Genomic DNA, 13,739 nt, shown 5'->3' with positions numbered 1-13,739 from the left:
GGAGGTTTGCATCGGCTCTTTTGTGTTGCCTGCGTGGCGCGCTCAGAAGGCAGAGGACATTGTCGTTTCCAGCTCTGTTTATTGTTTGTGTCCTCTCCTCCCCGTGTGCACAACCTGTTGAGTCTGGCAGGCCGTTGCTAGGTTACTTTACCCCGGCGCTGGAGTAGCCGGCGCCTGCCTGTGTGTTTGTGTTCGTGCAGGGATACAAAGAAGGAACCTATAAAGGGACGACGTGTCGAGCTTTCACGTCGGCGGTGTTCAAGGCCAGAGCTTGCGTAAAGGGCCGACATGAGGTTTGCGGGCATTTTGAAGGCAGTTTGAAGGGGTGCTGATTCATTTTGCAGAGGGAAAGGTAAAGCGGAAGGTCCTTTCCCGCAAGTGCACGAAACCGAAAAGAAACCCGTCACGCTGACATGTCCCCCAATTATATCCCAGTCAACATGCTGCCGCTCTGACTGCAGCGAAGTTTTGAGTGTTCCGAGTGAGTCCTTCCACATGCCTGTATGTTCAGACTCACAGCAGAAAGCTTCTCCGGTGGGCAGGAGGCAGAGCCGATTTAGGGTGAAACTTGGACTGAGTCCACAGACCGGCATGTCTGACGTAAAGTTTTAAATCATCAAGTATGAATGGTGTTGAGGTGGACAGCGAGGACGAGGCATTGGTCCCACGAGAGCCCAGTTGGCGCCGTTTGATATTCCTCCACCTTTAATTTCCCCCCAGCAGGTTCTCTGGTAGCCTCCGTCATGATGTCTGACACCCGTAACTGCTCGGTTACCATAATGGCTCCTCAGAGGTTTGCATTAATGCTGCTCATACATTGTGTATGAGATGGAAGCACCGCTATCCATCCAGGCCCATTCCCAATCGGTTTTTCCTTTGGTGTCACTTTACTGTTCTTGCGCTCTAAGCTTGTCAAGCTTTCATTCTCGCAGATCTCATTGGCAGTTTAGAAGGTGGAGTTGTGTTTGCATTAATGTATTTAGATCAAGGCCGTCTAAACTTTATTCAGTGAGAGACAAATCCGACAATGTGAGTGGCCTCCATTGTCAGTGAAGCGTTTTCATTCTGATCAGGCTTTCGCTCTGATTGTTTTTGCCCGTGTGAACACAACCACTGAAAAACATTATGAGAAGCTCCACTTTGGCTCATGCTGCACTTTTCATCCTGTCGATAATGGCAAGGTCACCACCCTGTCAAGAAAGCTCATTTCAGCGGCCTGTATCTGCAGCCGCTGTCTTGAGCCTTCACTCGGAGTTCATGACCACGGGTCAGGGCGGGGATGTCAACAAACTGGTAATCACACAGCTTAGGTCCCTCTTTACCGCAACCGTCTGGTACTGCGGCCACGTTATTACTGCAGTCGATAGCACCGCATTCCTTCTTCTCATCAGTAGTACTCAAACGTCTACTCTGGGTGTAGTTTATTTCCCTCATCCTAAGAACATGCCTTCATTTTCCATGGATTCGGATTTGAAGGTGTTGATCTTCTTTACCAGGCACCTCGGTCACCCTGTGGAATTGCTTGATCTCAAGGTAAGCAGACACGGCTCTGAAACCGGGCATAGAGACAGAAAATCCCACAAAAGGGCCAAAGCAACGATTCTGCCCAAATCCCCTCCCTCAAAATATCCAACGGGATATGCAGCAGCTGTCGGCTCTTCACCAAATACAGAAAACCCTGTAGGGTTGGTAAATTCTCAGACCTCTTTGATATGTTGAAGGAGAGGTCGTTCTGTTCCAGGAAGATTCCCTCATAGTTCTTTCTCAATTCAAGATTCATTTGGTCTCAGCGCTGGCGTTGAGTTTTCCAGTGCTGCCAAGACGAGTGATACCCTGATAATTCAAACACACTCCTGCTTCCTCTTTGTTTACAGCTGAGAACAATCCAAGCTGCTGTCTTGGTGCGATTTATAGGCAAGTAGCTAAACATCACTACATCGTCCTTGAATGGGCTCCTTTTAAATTAGTATGTAGGTACGTTCAAAGAGCGTCTCTGAAAACCAGGCCCAGCGTCTTTTTGAAATTTGCCCTTTATTTTCATCAGAGGTTTTGGTTTGATTGGAACTAGTCCAACAGGACTGCCCTGGAAACTAAATGTCACATTTGAGAAAACTCCAAAGGCTGTGAACCGGACCAACGCCCTGCATGCTGCACTTTGTGATAAAGGCCGTCTGAATGTGTCAAAGGCCACGCTGCGTTTGTAGTCCACCTTTCTCCCGTCCGTCATGGTTTCTCAAACACACACAGGTTCTTTTCGTGAGTTTGTTAGCTTAAAGCCAGTTGTGATTGAATGGCTTTCGTCTAGAACTCATTAACAGACGTCTTTCAGTCTCATTATTACTGTTTTGGAGCAAAATATCACCAATGCCCTATTTGTCTCCTCAGATCGGGAATTTAAACTGGTTTTAATGCCTCCCAAAACAAATATTCACAAGTACAGTCATGTCTTTCTCTTTAAAAGTTGGAGGTACACAGTGTTATCTTTATCCCAAACTCGCAGACACAGTGCTGAGTTTGACAGGGCTGTTTCTGTTTGAGTGCGAGCTATTGCCTGTTTGTTTATATTCCTGTAAAACTGCTGATGCACCTTTGTCAATACAAGCCGGCAGCCTTCAGTGGTAATGATATTTGAAAAAGAATGTGTGTCCAATCCTCCCCCTCAGTGTGTGCTTGCGTAAGCCGTCTCTTCAGTTTAGCTTCCCCAGGTTTTTGTTTAACCTCCGCACCTATTGCCGTTGTAAAATTCAGAATTCCTCCCTATTCAGGAGAGATGAAGGGAAAAGTTACAATTGAACATTTTTTGGGGAGACGGTCATTCTAGTTTGATTCCTTGTTTGCACAACATTTTCAAGTGAAAACACAAGACTTCTGTTGCATTTTGGGAGCCTGTTTTCTCAACAATGAAGCTCAGAGTCTCTTAAAACAAGTTTTAGAAAACGGCTCTCAAGGTGGAACTTCAAAAACGCTCTGTCTCTGTGGAAACATGGGAAAATTCAACTTTTTGAAAACACTTTCACCTCGTCTTTGTAGAAACGGGAAAAATGCTGCTTTTTTTAAAACCCTCCGTTTCTGTGGAATCGGAGGGAAATGCAACTTTTTGAAAGCATTCCAAATCCATCACACAACATTTCTGAAATACTGCTTCTGCACATGCCTTAATCTGTGTCCTGATGTTTTACCTTAAAAATTGACATTATCATGTTATTCAGATCTTTTTAAATCCTGCATTCAAATGAAACTGGATGTAGAACCAAGCGAAACTTTCTGGCAGCAGAGCTGCAAATATTTGTGAAAGTAGGTATTTTATGTGACAGTGCCAGATAAAAAAGTGTGTGTGTGTTTGCTCCTGTGCGAGCGTGTCACTGTGCTGCACGTTGTGGGGGCCGAGCAGAGGGTGTTTCTACATTAACAGTTTCCCAGGCTGTTGCTATTCTTCTATTATTGGATGGTTCCCTGCCTGGAGAGTCAGAGGTACAGGCTGATACTGAGCAGCCTGCCATAAAACAAATACAACATAACAACACACACACACACACACACACACACACACACACACACACACACACACACACACACACACACACACACACACACACACACACACAAGACGGAGAGATGGGACAGCCAGACAGCCAACGGCAGCCTTATAAGGCTCCTGCTCCCCGGCTGCATCTCGATACACTCAATAACAGTGCCAGAGCCTCATTCAGCCGGCGGGCTTCTGTACACACACACACACACACACACACACACACACACACACACACACACACACACACACACACACGCACACACACCATGTCTCCATACCTTCAGAGGACTTCACATCAACTCATGCATTTCCTGCACACTCAGTTAACCTACAGCAGCTGCTACTAATTCCAACATATCTTTGCATTAAACTTGAGTTGTGTCACTGACACCATCACTTCCTGCTCAGTCCAGGTGTGTGTTATAATTATGAAGAATAATGGCAATACACAAGTAGTGTTTCAAACCTTTCCTTGGAAATTAGATTGACTTGTACTTATTTCACCGCAGACTCATTTTAAGCCTTCGTCTGACTTCCAGATGTGTCCTCACCTGGATTAATGACTTATGCATGAATGCTTTAGACTTCAACAGGATGAATCACTTTTGGAACAGTGAGTGAATACACACAAGTCCATGTAATGTAACTTAAACATACTCATATTCAACCTTTATGTACCATACATTAATGAATTCTTAAAGACTAAACTAATCTCATCTAAACCTACTTCCTTTACATTAACCTCCAGTCGATCACTTGAAATGTGAGTAAATAGGTGCAAAGTAGGCAGACAAATTCTGTCTTTCTTGTACATTCATTACGTGAGTAACTGAACCCAAAAAGACTTATCTCTTCGAGGAAAGACTGCAAATGTCTGCTTCGGCAGGATGCCTCGACATAGAAGCTATAAAAACATTTGGAAGGAGAGTGTAAGGGATGAATATTTGTTGACTTGCTTGTTCCAGTACATCCCAAAGATGCTTTGTGGAGGCCGTTCGAGTGAATAAAACTCATCCTGATGTTCTACGAAGCAGTTTGAACTGACGGTAGTTTGGTGAGTGAGTCATCCCAACTGGAAGTACCTTCAGAAGATGGTACTCTTTGCTCATAAAAGAATGGCAATGACCTGGTTTCAAGACTGATCAGTAGTCTTGAGTTTTTTTTCCACCTATTCTGATTGAATGTGGGAGTACGACATTCATCAGAATAGGCAATAGTTTCTCTATTTTCTCAGCTTTGGTGACTCCAGATGTACCGTCAGATTCTCTTCTTAGATGACCACTATGACAGAAAAAGGTGCATTAAGTGGTGTCATCAGAGGTTTACCAGCAAGCATTTAGTAAATTGTTAACTTTGCCACACTTTCTCAAAAATGACAAAACTATGACCACAAATTAACATTCTCTAAATGTTTTACTCGTTTCTGTTCCACAAACCCAGTGCCAGCCGTGCTCCCAAAAAATCTTTTAGTTATGTAACATGAAGGCAAACCGAGTGTAATCTTGGCACTCTGTGAGGAGAAAAAAAAAAAAAAACGCTGTAAGAAAAGATTGTTTGCTTGCCACCAAGATAGCGTGTCCTTTTTAAATAGTTCAGGGAGATGGTACTCTCCTACGTCTGTCAGTGTCATGTAAAATCAGCTCGTTACAGCTCCTGACGGAGCCTGATGTCTGCACTGAGTGAAATATTTAAACCCGAAATGCAAGATGGATGTGCATAATTTCATAAACATTACCTCCCACAAATCCACCAGAGACAAACCGGTTAAAACCTTCTTTAAGAAATGTTTCCAGGTCAAACGAAGTTCGAAACATGACTTTGTACTTACTAGCTCAGATCACTGTAAAATTGGTGGTAAACAGTTTAAATTCATTGCTGGATTTAATTTTTTGGGGCCTGATTTTGTTTATCTAATGTCTTCAATGCACATGATGAAACATTTACTGCTTGAAATCTTGCTTTAGTGGTCACGATGAAGCCTTCACATAGAAAAACCAAAGTACTGGAAATTTATGAGACGATGATGAGAAATAAATCATAGTTTTGTCAGTCTGTGGAGTAGAATTGATTCACTCCAATGTTTTTTTCCAAGCAGGTTGCTCAATCGTAATAACGAACGGTAGGACCAGTATGGATCAACTTTTGGTTTCAAAACTCAATATAAATTCTTGAAGACTGAGACCCTGTCTGAAGTGGGAGCACATTGTTTTTGCGGTTTCGTTTGTCAAGAAAAAAGTGGTTTACACTGCAAAGGCAAAAATGCTTTTATCAATTAAAAATAAGTTCTAAAATTCAGTAAATAACACACAACCAATGTAAAAAGTTATAGAATATCTATTTTTTAGTTCAGCATTCAGTGTTGAAACTATATTTTACTATAATAACTTACTTTTATCAAGAAATCCTTAAGCTAGCTGTAGTACATATTTTGGTGCTTAGCAAGGTTAGCATAAGTGGCATAGTTAGCATAATCGTAAAATTTGAAAGTCGAAGTAATAAATGCTAATTGTACTAAAACCTTCTTGAAGAAATAAGTAAATTGTCACATCGATTATTGATGCACTGAGACTATTTTTTTAAAGTGCTAACAAGTACTAACCTTTAGCTACTAGCTGATACAGAGCACCGATAAGAGTATTTATGTTTTTAATTATTTTTATCAGTAGACCTTGATGTCATGTACCATATCCGGAATCTTTTATGCTCTTTGACCTGATACTGGTATTGTTATCAGTGCATCCCTAACATTGATGTTTTTAAAGTTGACTTTGTTTAAACTCTTTCCTGTTATTAATGTCGTGCTAATCTTTTCGCCTGATTCGTTCATTGCGGCTTATGAAGCCGATAAATAAAAATCTGCTCAGGCCTTTACTGTGCGATTTGATATAGAGAGTCTCGTGGCTCACCAGACCTTCTGCTCTGCTTTTACATCTCAAGGGAAAAGTGACAAATAAGTAGCCAGCTATGTTCGCACCCTTTCCCCCCCCCAACCCTCCCCGTGTTCGCTCTTATTAGAGAGCCAACAGAGGAATCGATCAAATGAGGAACCTGCTCCTGTCGTTATTACCTGCAGATACACATCGTCGTAACTGAGCCGGCGGTCGCTGAGAAACCGGGAGGGGTGGGGTGGGGTGGGGTGGGGGGCTAACAAGATCCTGTCTGTAGCAGAGGAGTGCGAGGACAGTGATGAGGGGGGCGACAACCCAGAGGGTGAAGATGTGGTGGATAGAGGGAGATGTACCGTATAGACTGAGACGATGAAGCGAAGGGCAGAGGAAAGCAGGAGGGAGTGGGGAAACATGCGAGGATGTGAGATACAAACACCTTGTTTGTGTTGAGTGTGTTTGCTTTCTTCTTTTCAGACGAGAAGGGTTTGGAACATGTCTTTGACGTGTTTCGACGGTACTCTTCTGGTACAGATAAAATAGGTTTAATGGCTGAAATGGTCATCACAACTCAACTGACTAAACCGCTAAGACGTCACTAATTGCCAAAATGACTATAATAGGTCATTTTCACTCCTTCATTTGGTTTGGTTTGCTTTCAGACTGCACTTTCGAGAGCGGACCGAACACCCGGACATTGTCATGCAATCGCAACAGCCGGTTGTTTGGGGAAATGTTGCCCCAAAAGGCCACTGATGCTTTTAAACGCAACATAAAAATGTACCTTTTTTCTAAGAAGAAGAAAAGATTGCATTAAATATTCTAATAATTTTTAAACTTTTACTTTTCCTGCTCTCTAGCACTGTGAGATTGTTAAAATTTGAAGTGCAAATAAAATGTATGATTTTTATCATGTCTCAATAGCCTAAAAAAGAAAAAAAATAAAGGCTTTAATATCCAAAACAGCCGCAGTGGCTAAAATAAATACTTGAAATGCAACGAGTAAGGTAGTTAAAATACAGAGAGATCAGAAAAGCTGGCTGGAGAGACTTGAGATCACTTCTCATCTCTTATTCACATCTGTTAAGAGGCTTAGAGGAAACCAGAGACTGTTGGAACAAGAAGGTCACGCTGTCGCTGCCGAGGGAATCAAACCCTCGCTGCTCTGTCAGACGGACCCGGGACATGCCATAAAACTGAGTTCTGCTGACTCTTGACCTCATCATGGATTAATGGTTGTGACCCTAATATGCAATTACAGCTGAGATCGATCTGTTTCACATCTGCAGAATAAAAAGATTGATCGGATACAGGATGTGGGAGTAGAAAGGACAGGCTTGTTTGGTCAACCCAAGAGACAAGTTTGTACTTTATGGTGTATTAGTTATTAATTCTACCAATTCAGGATGAGAGGTTGAAGATTAACCTGATGATCAACGGTCCATGTATCCTCAAAGTTAGATATGCTCAAAGCTTTTCATCTGTATTCTGCCTTTGACTAACTTAAATTTAAGAAGTAGCAATTAAAAAAGGTTTATTTATTCTTTAGTGAAAGTTTTTAGACCCCTGAGCTAGTAGGCTGAAGTTACTTTCACAATCAATTGAAGAGAGCTTTCGCCCAGCAGAAGCTAAAGTTAGTCGGAGGACAAAGTTTCCCTGTGGAGGCAGAACGATGCAGTTCCTCCACACCAGGACAATAAAACTCCCACCGCGAGCTGCAGCTGGGAATAACACAAAGATTTAAATTCGCAGCGGAGCGCGGCTCGGTGACAGGCTTCAGCGCTGGATGAAATAACGCTGACCGAGCAGCCTGACACGCCTGAGCGAGAGGATTTCAAACGTCTCGGCGTGTGTTCGCCTTGTCGCAGGCAGGTTGCTCCGGGAAGCACATCTGAAGCATCCTGCATTAGTGTGTGTTTCACTGTGTGTGTGTGTGTGTGTGTGTGTGTGTGTGTGGGTGTGGGTGTGGGTGTGGGTGAGTTGTGGATGCAGTGCTGGCTCAGTCCTTTCTTTGTCAGCATTGTCTTCAACATCCCCGCCTCAAGCCAAAAAAATAAAGTTTTTGAACTTGCAGCAGACAAAAAAAAATAATAAGACACTGAGTCACCGTGAGCTCAGCGGAATTCAATGGGTCTCCTTGAGAATCCAGACCAAGCTCAATGGGCCCATCATGTTACCTGAGTGCAACTCGCACAACGTGTTTTAATTCTATATTCCAGTGCTACAGCATGTATGCAAAGTTGTGTATTTGCGCCCCAGGGCTCAGTTCTCCTGCGTTCCTCCCGCTCTGGTTAGACTTCCTTTTTCCATGTCATTAGTCGGGTTCGCAGCGCCTACCAGCGAGAGGACGGAGACGACGCTCAGAGGAACTGTTCCCGAGTCCTATTTTCTCCACTCTGTGGCAAAACGGTCTTTTTTTTTTATATGTATTTACTGGAACTCGTGCCGCGGATCGGCTCGTAGGCTCTTATGAGTTTGGGTAGCTCGATGCGTGCCACAGGAAGTGGAGCTTGATGACAAGTGCGCGCCCTGAGAGCGTTCATTATTTCAATTTCCCACGGTTGTTATTGTGGCGAATTTCTAATTCTCATCGCGTCTGCACTGATATTGCATTCCTCTGAACCCATTTCCTGCCGTCGTTAGCGTGCGCTCCGGGTCACCAAATTGAATTTGAAAGGGTAAAAAAAAGAACACGTCGGAATCAGATGCGAAAGCTCTCCAGGGCGCCTCGGCGGTGGCCAATTTGGACCACAGCCGCTGAGCCGGGTGTCGGCAGAGGCGAGGGGGGGGGGGGGGGGGGGGGGGGTGTTGACAATACTGCTGTAATGAAAGGTGAAATGAATTAGATGTGTTTCTTTGAAGAATGACATCCGCAAATAAAAACCACACTGAGGTAATTACAATTCCTGTCTTACGGTCTTTGTTTGCCTCCGGAAAGCATCTAATTTGCAGATGACATCCACGTCGTAACAGTCATATTACCTGCAGGCAAGTTTGTTATGAATGAGTGTGTATTATAAGTGATTTCACAGACTCCTGGCGACTAATTTCTGTTGGCAAAACTTTTAATTAAGACCGTGTTTACACTACTTTTGAAGCGGTAGTGTGTTGTTTTTGCATTTTTGTTTCAGAAAACTTTTACGTTCATGTGTTCAGTAGCAGCGTTTTAAAAAAACTCTCTTTTCATCCATTTCCATGGAGATTAAGTTGAACTGTTACTGAAAAGTTCCACCTTCAAACGAAAAAGTTCCATTTTCAGTGGCTCCGAGCATCGTTGTCATGTAAACAGACGCCTAAAACTCAACAGAAGTATTGCTTTTTGGAAATTCTGCCGTGCTAACGGAAGGGCTGGAACTGAATCGCCAAATATCTGGTCGAGGCAATGCAGCGAAGGACACAGTCCAAACCTCTACATTGTGTCATCAATAATCTCTAACGAAGATAATCTCATCAGTTCCTCCTCAAGACCCTGTGGACATTTGCATAAGTCCACCATTGATTTATTAATCTTCCCCCCTTTTACATCCATCCTCACATCGACCCATTCCTTCAGACATCCATAACCCACCCATCCATCCATCCAGACATAATTTCTCCCTTCAGTCTTCTAGTGTTCTTTTTTTTTTTTTTTTAAGGCAATTCATGTAAAAACAACAATCCCATATGAGAAAACTTAGATAAAGGTTAGTGGGGAAGAAAAAAAAACTTAAGTAGAAACCTCTTCCTGACTTAAACCTTCTTAGTTTTTTACAGATAGTGAAGAAGGAAATAGAAGTCACAGATTGAAAGAGCAATCTAGTGGATAACTTTTAAATTCTAAACATTTGGACTTGCTGAATCTTGAAGTTATCTTAGAGACATTTATGCAAAAAATTGACTTAAACTAATGACGTAGCCTCAAGCTTTCCCGTCATCTTACAGATTCAGTTTTGTTTGAATGAAGACCATAATTGTTAGTTTTTCTGTTCTGACATGAAACTCTTTTTACTTGAAAAGTGAACTGAGCCGAGGTTTGAGGAAAAAGGGACCAAGTGAATGAAGGCGGCATTATTCCTTCTATATTCATACTTACCAAAATGTGGACTTTTTATTCTTTAATATGTGGGAAATATTAAGATATTCTTTCAAAATGATATAAATGTATGAGGAAATTGGAAAGAAACATGAGGTACATATGAGGAATAAAAATATCTTTGCAGTTTTAATAAATCTCAAAGTGTGAACTTATAGCAAAGTTGATTTTTGACACATGAACACAAAAATCTGTGATATCGAGGGAATATTTATTAGAATCTTGAGGTTAGGGTGACCTTGACATTTGTTCCCTGAAAGTTTTGGGAGGTTTTTTTAATCATTTAATATGAAAAAGAATGAAAGAGACAATTGTAAAGTCACGTCGACCTCGACCCTTAAATACCAATTCTCATGTTCTCACCTGTTGATTAATATTGGTGCATGTTTAAGTGTGATGGAATTCTCTGGAAGCTTTGTTGATATTTCTGGATTATGTCTTGTAGACAACAAAGTTTAATCATCCCATCCTCAATTTCAGTCGTATCATTATGAGGAATTTAATGCGATATGTGAGATCCCAGTAACCTGAACCTAGTGGTAGCATTTCAGAAATGTTGCGTTTTCCAGGTTCCATGGAGACTGAACATATTTTCCATTTCCCCACATTTGCCCTCTTTTCAACGGACACAGGGCATTTTCATAAAATTGTCCTTTCTGTTTCTGTAAGCACAATGTAAAGTAAACGGGCACCGAAAAACACAATGAAAGTTTTGTGTTTTCACCTGAAAATCACGTCATGGAGAACTGGACTAAAACACCCAAATCTAAGGAGATTCGTTTTTAGTACATACAGCTTGTTGTTGGAATAAATGATCTGAAAGGGAGGAAACAACCAGCCTTCATTCTTTAAGATGAAACCAAAGACCTTTGATCATCAAAATCTACTCAGTTCTTGTCAACTTTCAGGTACTGAGTGTGAGTTTTTGAAAATATTCGCCACCTTACGAGGTTTTAGATTGAAGACACTGGGGATGTCTTTAGGTTTCTCCATTCCAACTATAAAATGTTCTTTTTCTTCTGTCCTCCTTCCTGCTCTAGTATCAAGATGGTGCTGATGTGGACCAGCGGCGACACCTTCAAAACGGGCTACTTCCTGATCACCCAGGCTCCCGTGCAGTTCTGGACGTGCGGCCTGCTGCAGGTCTTGGTGGACGTGGCCATCCTGTTCCAAGTGTACTACTACAGCCGCTACCCGCAGAAGCCGGTGTCCCACACCGTGTCCCTCACCACCAGTGCCAAAGCCCTGTGAGAGCGCCCGCTCGCCGCGGACCTCCCGAAGGGCCGAGACCAGGAGCCGCCGCGGAAATGTGTAAACATGAGAACCAAAGCACCTTGACACAACGCAGGCCGCTCACGTCCCGGCCTACACCAACATGTAGAAACACTCATAAATAAGGCATAAACACACCCGGACGTTTATGGCGTCCGCTGAAGGACACTTGCGACACACAAAGCCGGATTTGGATTATTTATTACCCCGGCCCCTCTCGGTGCGGCGGCCTGCATGCCTCTAGGAATGCGGACCTTTTCAACCCGTGCATGTGGAGAATACTACGCACGCGCCCGAGCGGTGCACGCGTGGACCGCACTGCTGTCCGGGCTCGAAGGAACGAAACGTGTCCTCTGCGTGCCGCCAGTGAATGTTGCATGGATCCTCTGCCTTAAAAGCACACACCCTCAGCTTGCTGCAACACCAGCAATACAAATGTTACAAATCAATCGTCAACCACACATTACTGAATGTACAAAACAGCTTTCCGTTGTTTGACCTCCCCAGCACAGCGGAGAAGTGCTGGCCGGCCTACCGCTTGTCGGGCGAAGGATCACAATCTTATGGGGCGGAGTTAAGACAATAAGTGTCAGGAAAGGAAATTGAATCTTAGTTGGCCGGGATTATTGTACTGAAGCAGTTGATGACATTTTGCTCATAATTTCCTTCTCAAGCCAGAAATTCTCCAAAAAAAAAAAAAAAGAAAAAAAAATCACCTCACGCAGATGACATTACATTATTCGGTCAGTGCTCTCATTTGTTTTGTTCCCATTGGAGCGTCCCAAACCCGATTGGTTCAGGATACCTAAATTTCTGAGCAATTGTCACATAAAAACTGCTCTCCTGTGGTAGATTTTGTCATACGTAGTTAAGCACACACTTACTATTTTAGTGTGGTTTGAATAGATGTCGATAGTTAACGCAACAAAAAAGGAACAAACATGACAGAAATCAGTATTTCGTGGGAACACTTGAAGTAAAACCTGTTCTTGTCATTGCAACGGCACACTTTTTTTTCTTTTAAAGAAATTTAGCAAAAATGTTGTCGACCACCTCTCAGAACTGAATCAATCAGATGTTTTTTGGTTGGTGTTTGTCGACGGAATTGTTGAATTTCTTTTGGAGATGCCAAAATCTCTTCGTGTTATGCAGTTCTAGCACGCTGTAACATTCCGTTGATGCAACTATTGGCTCGCCATTTCTCATCGAAGTCCAAGGCTTTGAATTGTCTGAAGGAAACCTTCTGAAAAAAGTTGGACATTCAGGCTAAGAAAAATCTTCAGTTGATTCCAGCTCACCTCCGTACCTCGGATGAGAGCGTGAGGGGAACATTCAGCACGCAAGTTACTGAATTACTCGTATAAAATTTGACCAAAATCCCAAAACGTGCAGGAAAATATTTAACATCTGTTAATATGAGTTGGAACTCTTGTCATGTAACTGATTGAGATTGTTGCATTCATCTGTATTGGTAGAATAGAAAGGACTCTTACCCTGACCTGGAGGGAGTTATGCATTATTCTACATGATGACTCAGGGTTGCAGAGGTTGTTTTTTTTCTTTTTACACAATGCAGTGCAGTGATTTTTTTATTGCTCACATCAAGAGCCAGGAGGGGGTGGTCGATGGAGGTTATCTTTCAGAAGAGTTTAAAAGCACTGAACTCAAGGCCATTACTGATTTTATTTAACTGAAACTGTTCTTCATGAGAAGCCAAAAGTACATATCTGTATAAAATGGTCATAAAGAGTGATCCGATCTGCATCTTAGTTACAGGTATGTCCAAACACGGAGAAACTAGCATCATATGAACCGCTTCCAGCGAAGGCTGATTGCAGCAACTCAGCCTTTTGGACATATATTCAGGTTTTAGTTGCTCCAAAGCCATTTGGGAAGTAGATTTCCACTGTACTGGGCCTCATCTTGGCCAGAAGTTTCAGCTCCAGGCCAGTGAAGTCTCTCAAATTGTGCCAGTATT

At 42.7% G+C, this 13,739-nt stretch overlaps 1 protein-coding gene across 2 annotated transcripts in view; it reads left to right on the top strand.

Annotated features, from left to right (window-relative positions):
• Positions 1-12,508, top strand: part of slc66a2 (solute carrier family 66 member 2) — a 30,540-nt gene extending 18,032 nt beyond the window's left edge. For both annotated transcript variants that reach the window (XM_030120366.1, XM_030120365.1), the window contains one exon: positions 11,530-12,508. In XM_030120366.1, the coding sequence (XP_029976226.1) occupies positions 11,530-11,740 (211 nt within the window). In that variant the 3' untranslated portion in view covers positions 11,741-12,508. The remainder of the gene's footprint in view (positions 1-11,529) is intronic.
• The last annotated feature ends 1,231 nt before the right edge of the window (positions 12,509-13,739 follow it).

The sequence above is a fragment of the Salarias fasciatus genome, chromosome 22 (assembly GCF_902148845.1).
Source record: "Salarias fasciatus chromosome 22, fSalaFa1.1, whole genome shotgun sequence".
NCBI classification, from domain to species: Eukaryota; Metazoa; Chordata; class Actinopteri; order Blenniiformes; family Blenniidae; genus Salarias; species Salarias fasciatus.
The sequence above is the reverse complement of the archived record's forward strand: the minus strand, read 5'-3'. Positions and strand labels throughout refer to the sequence as shown.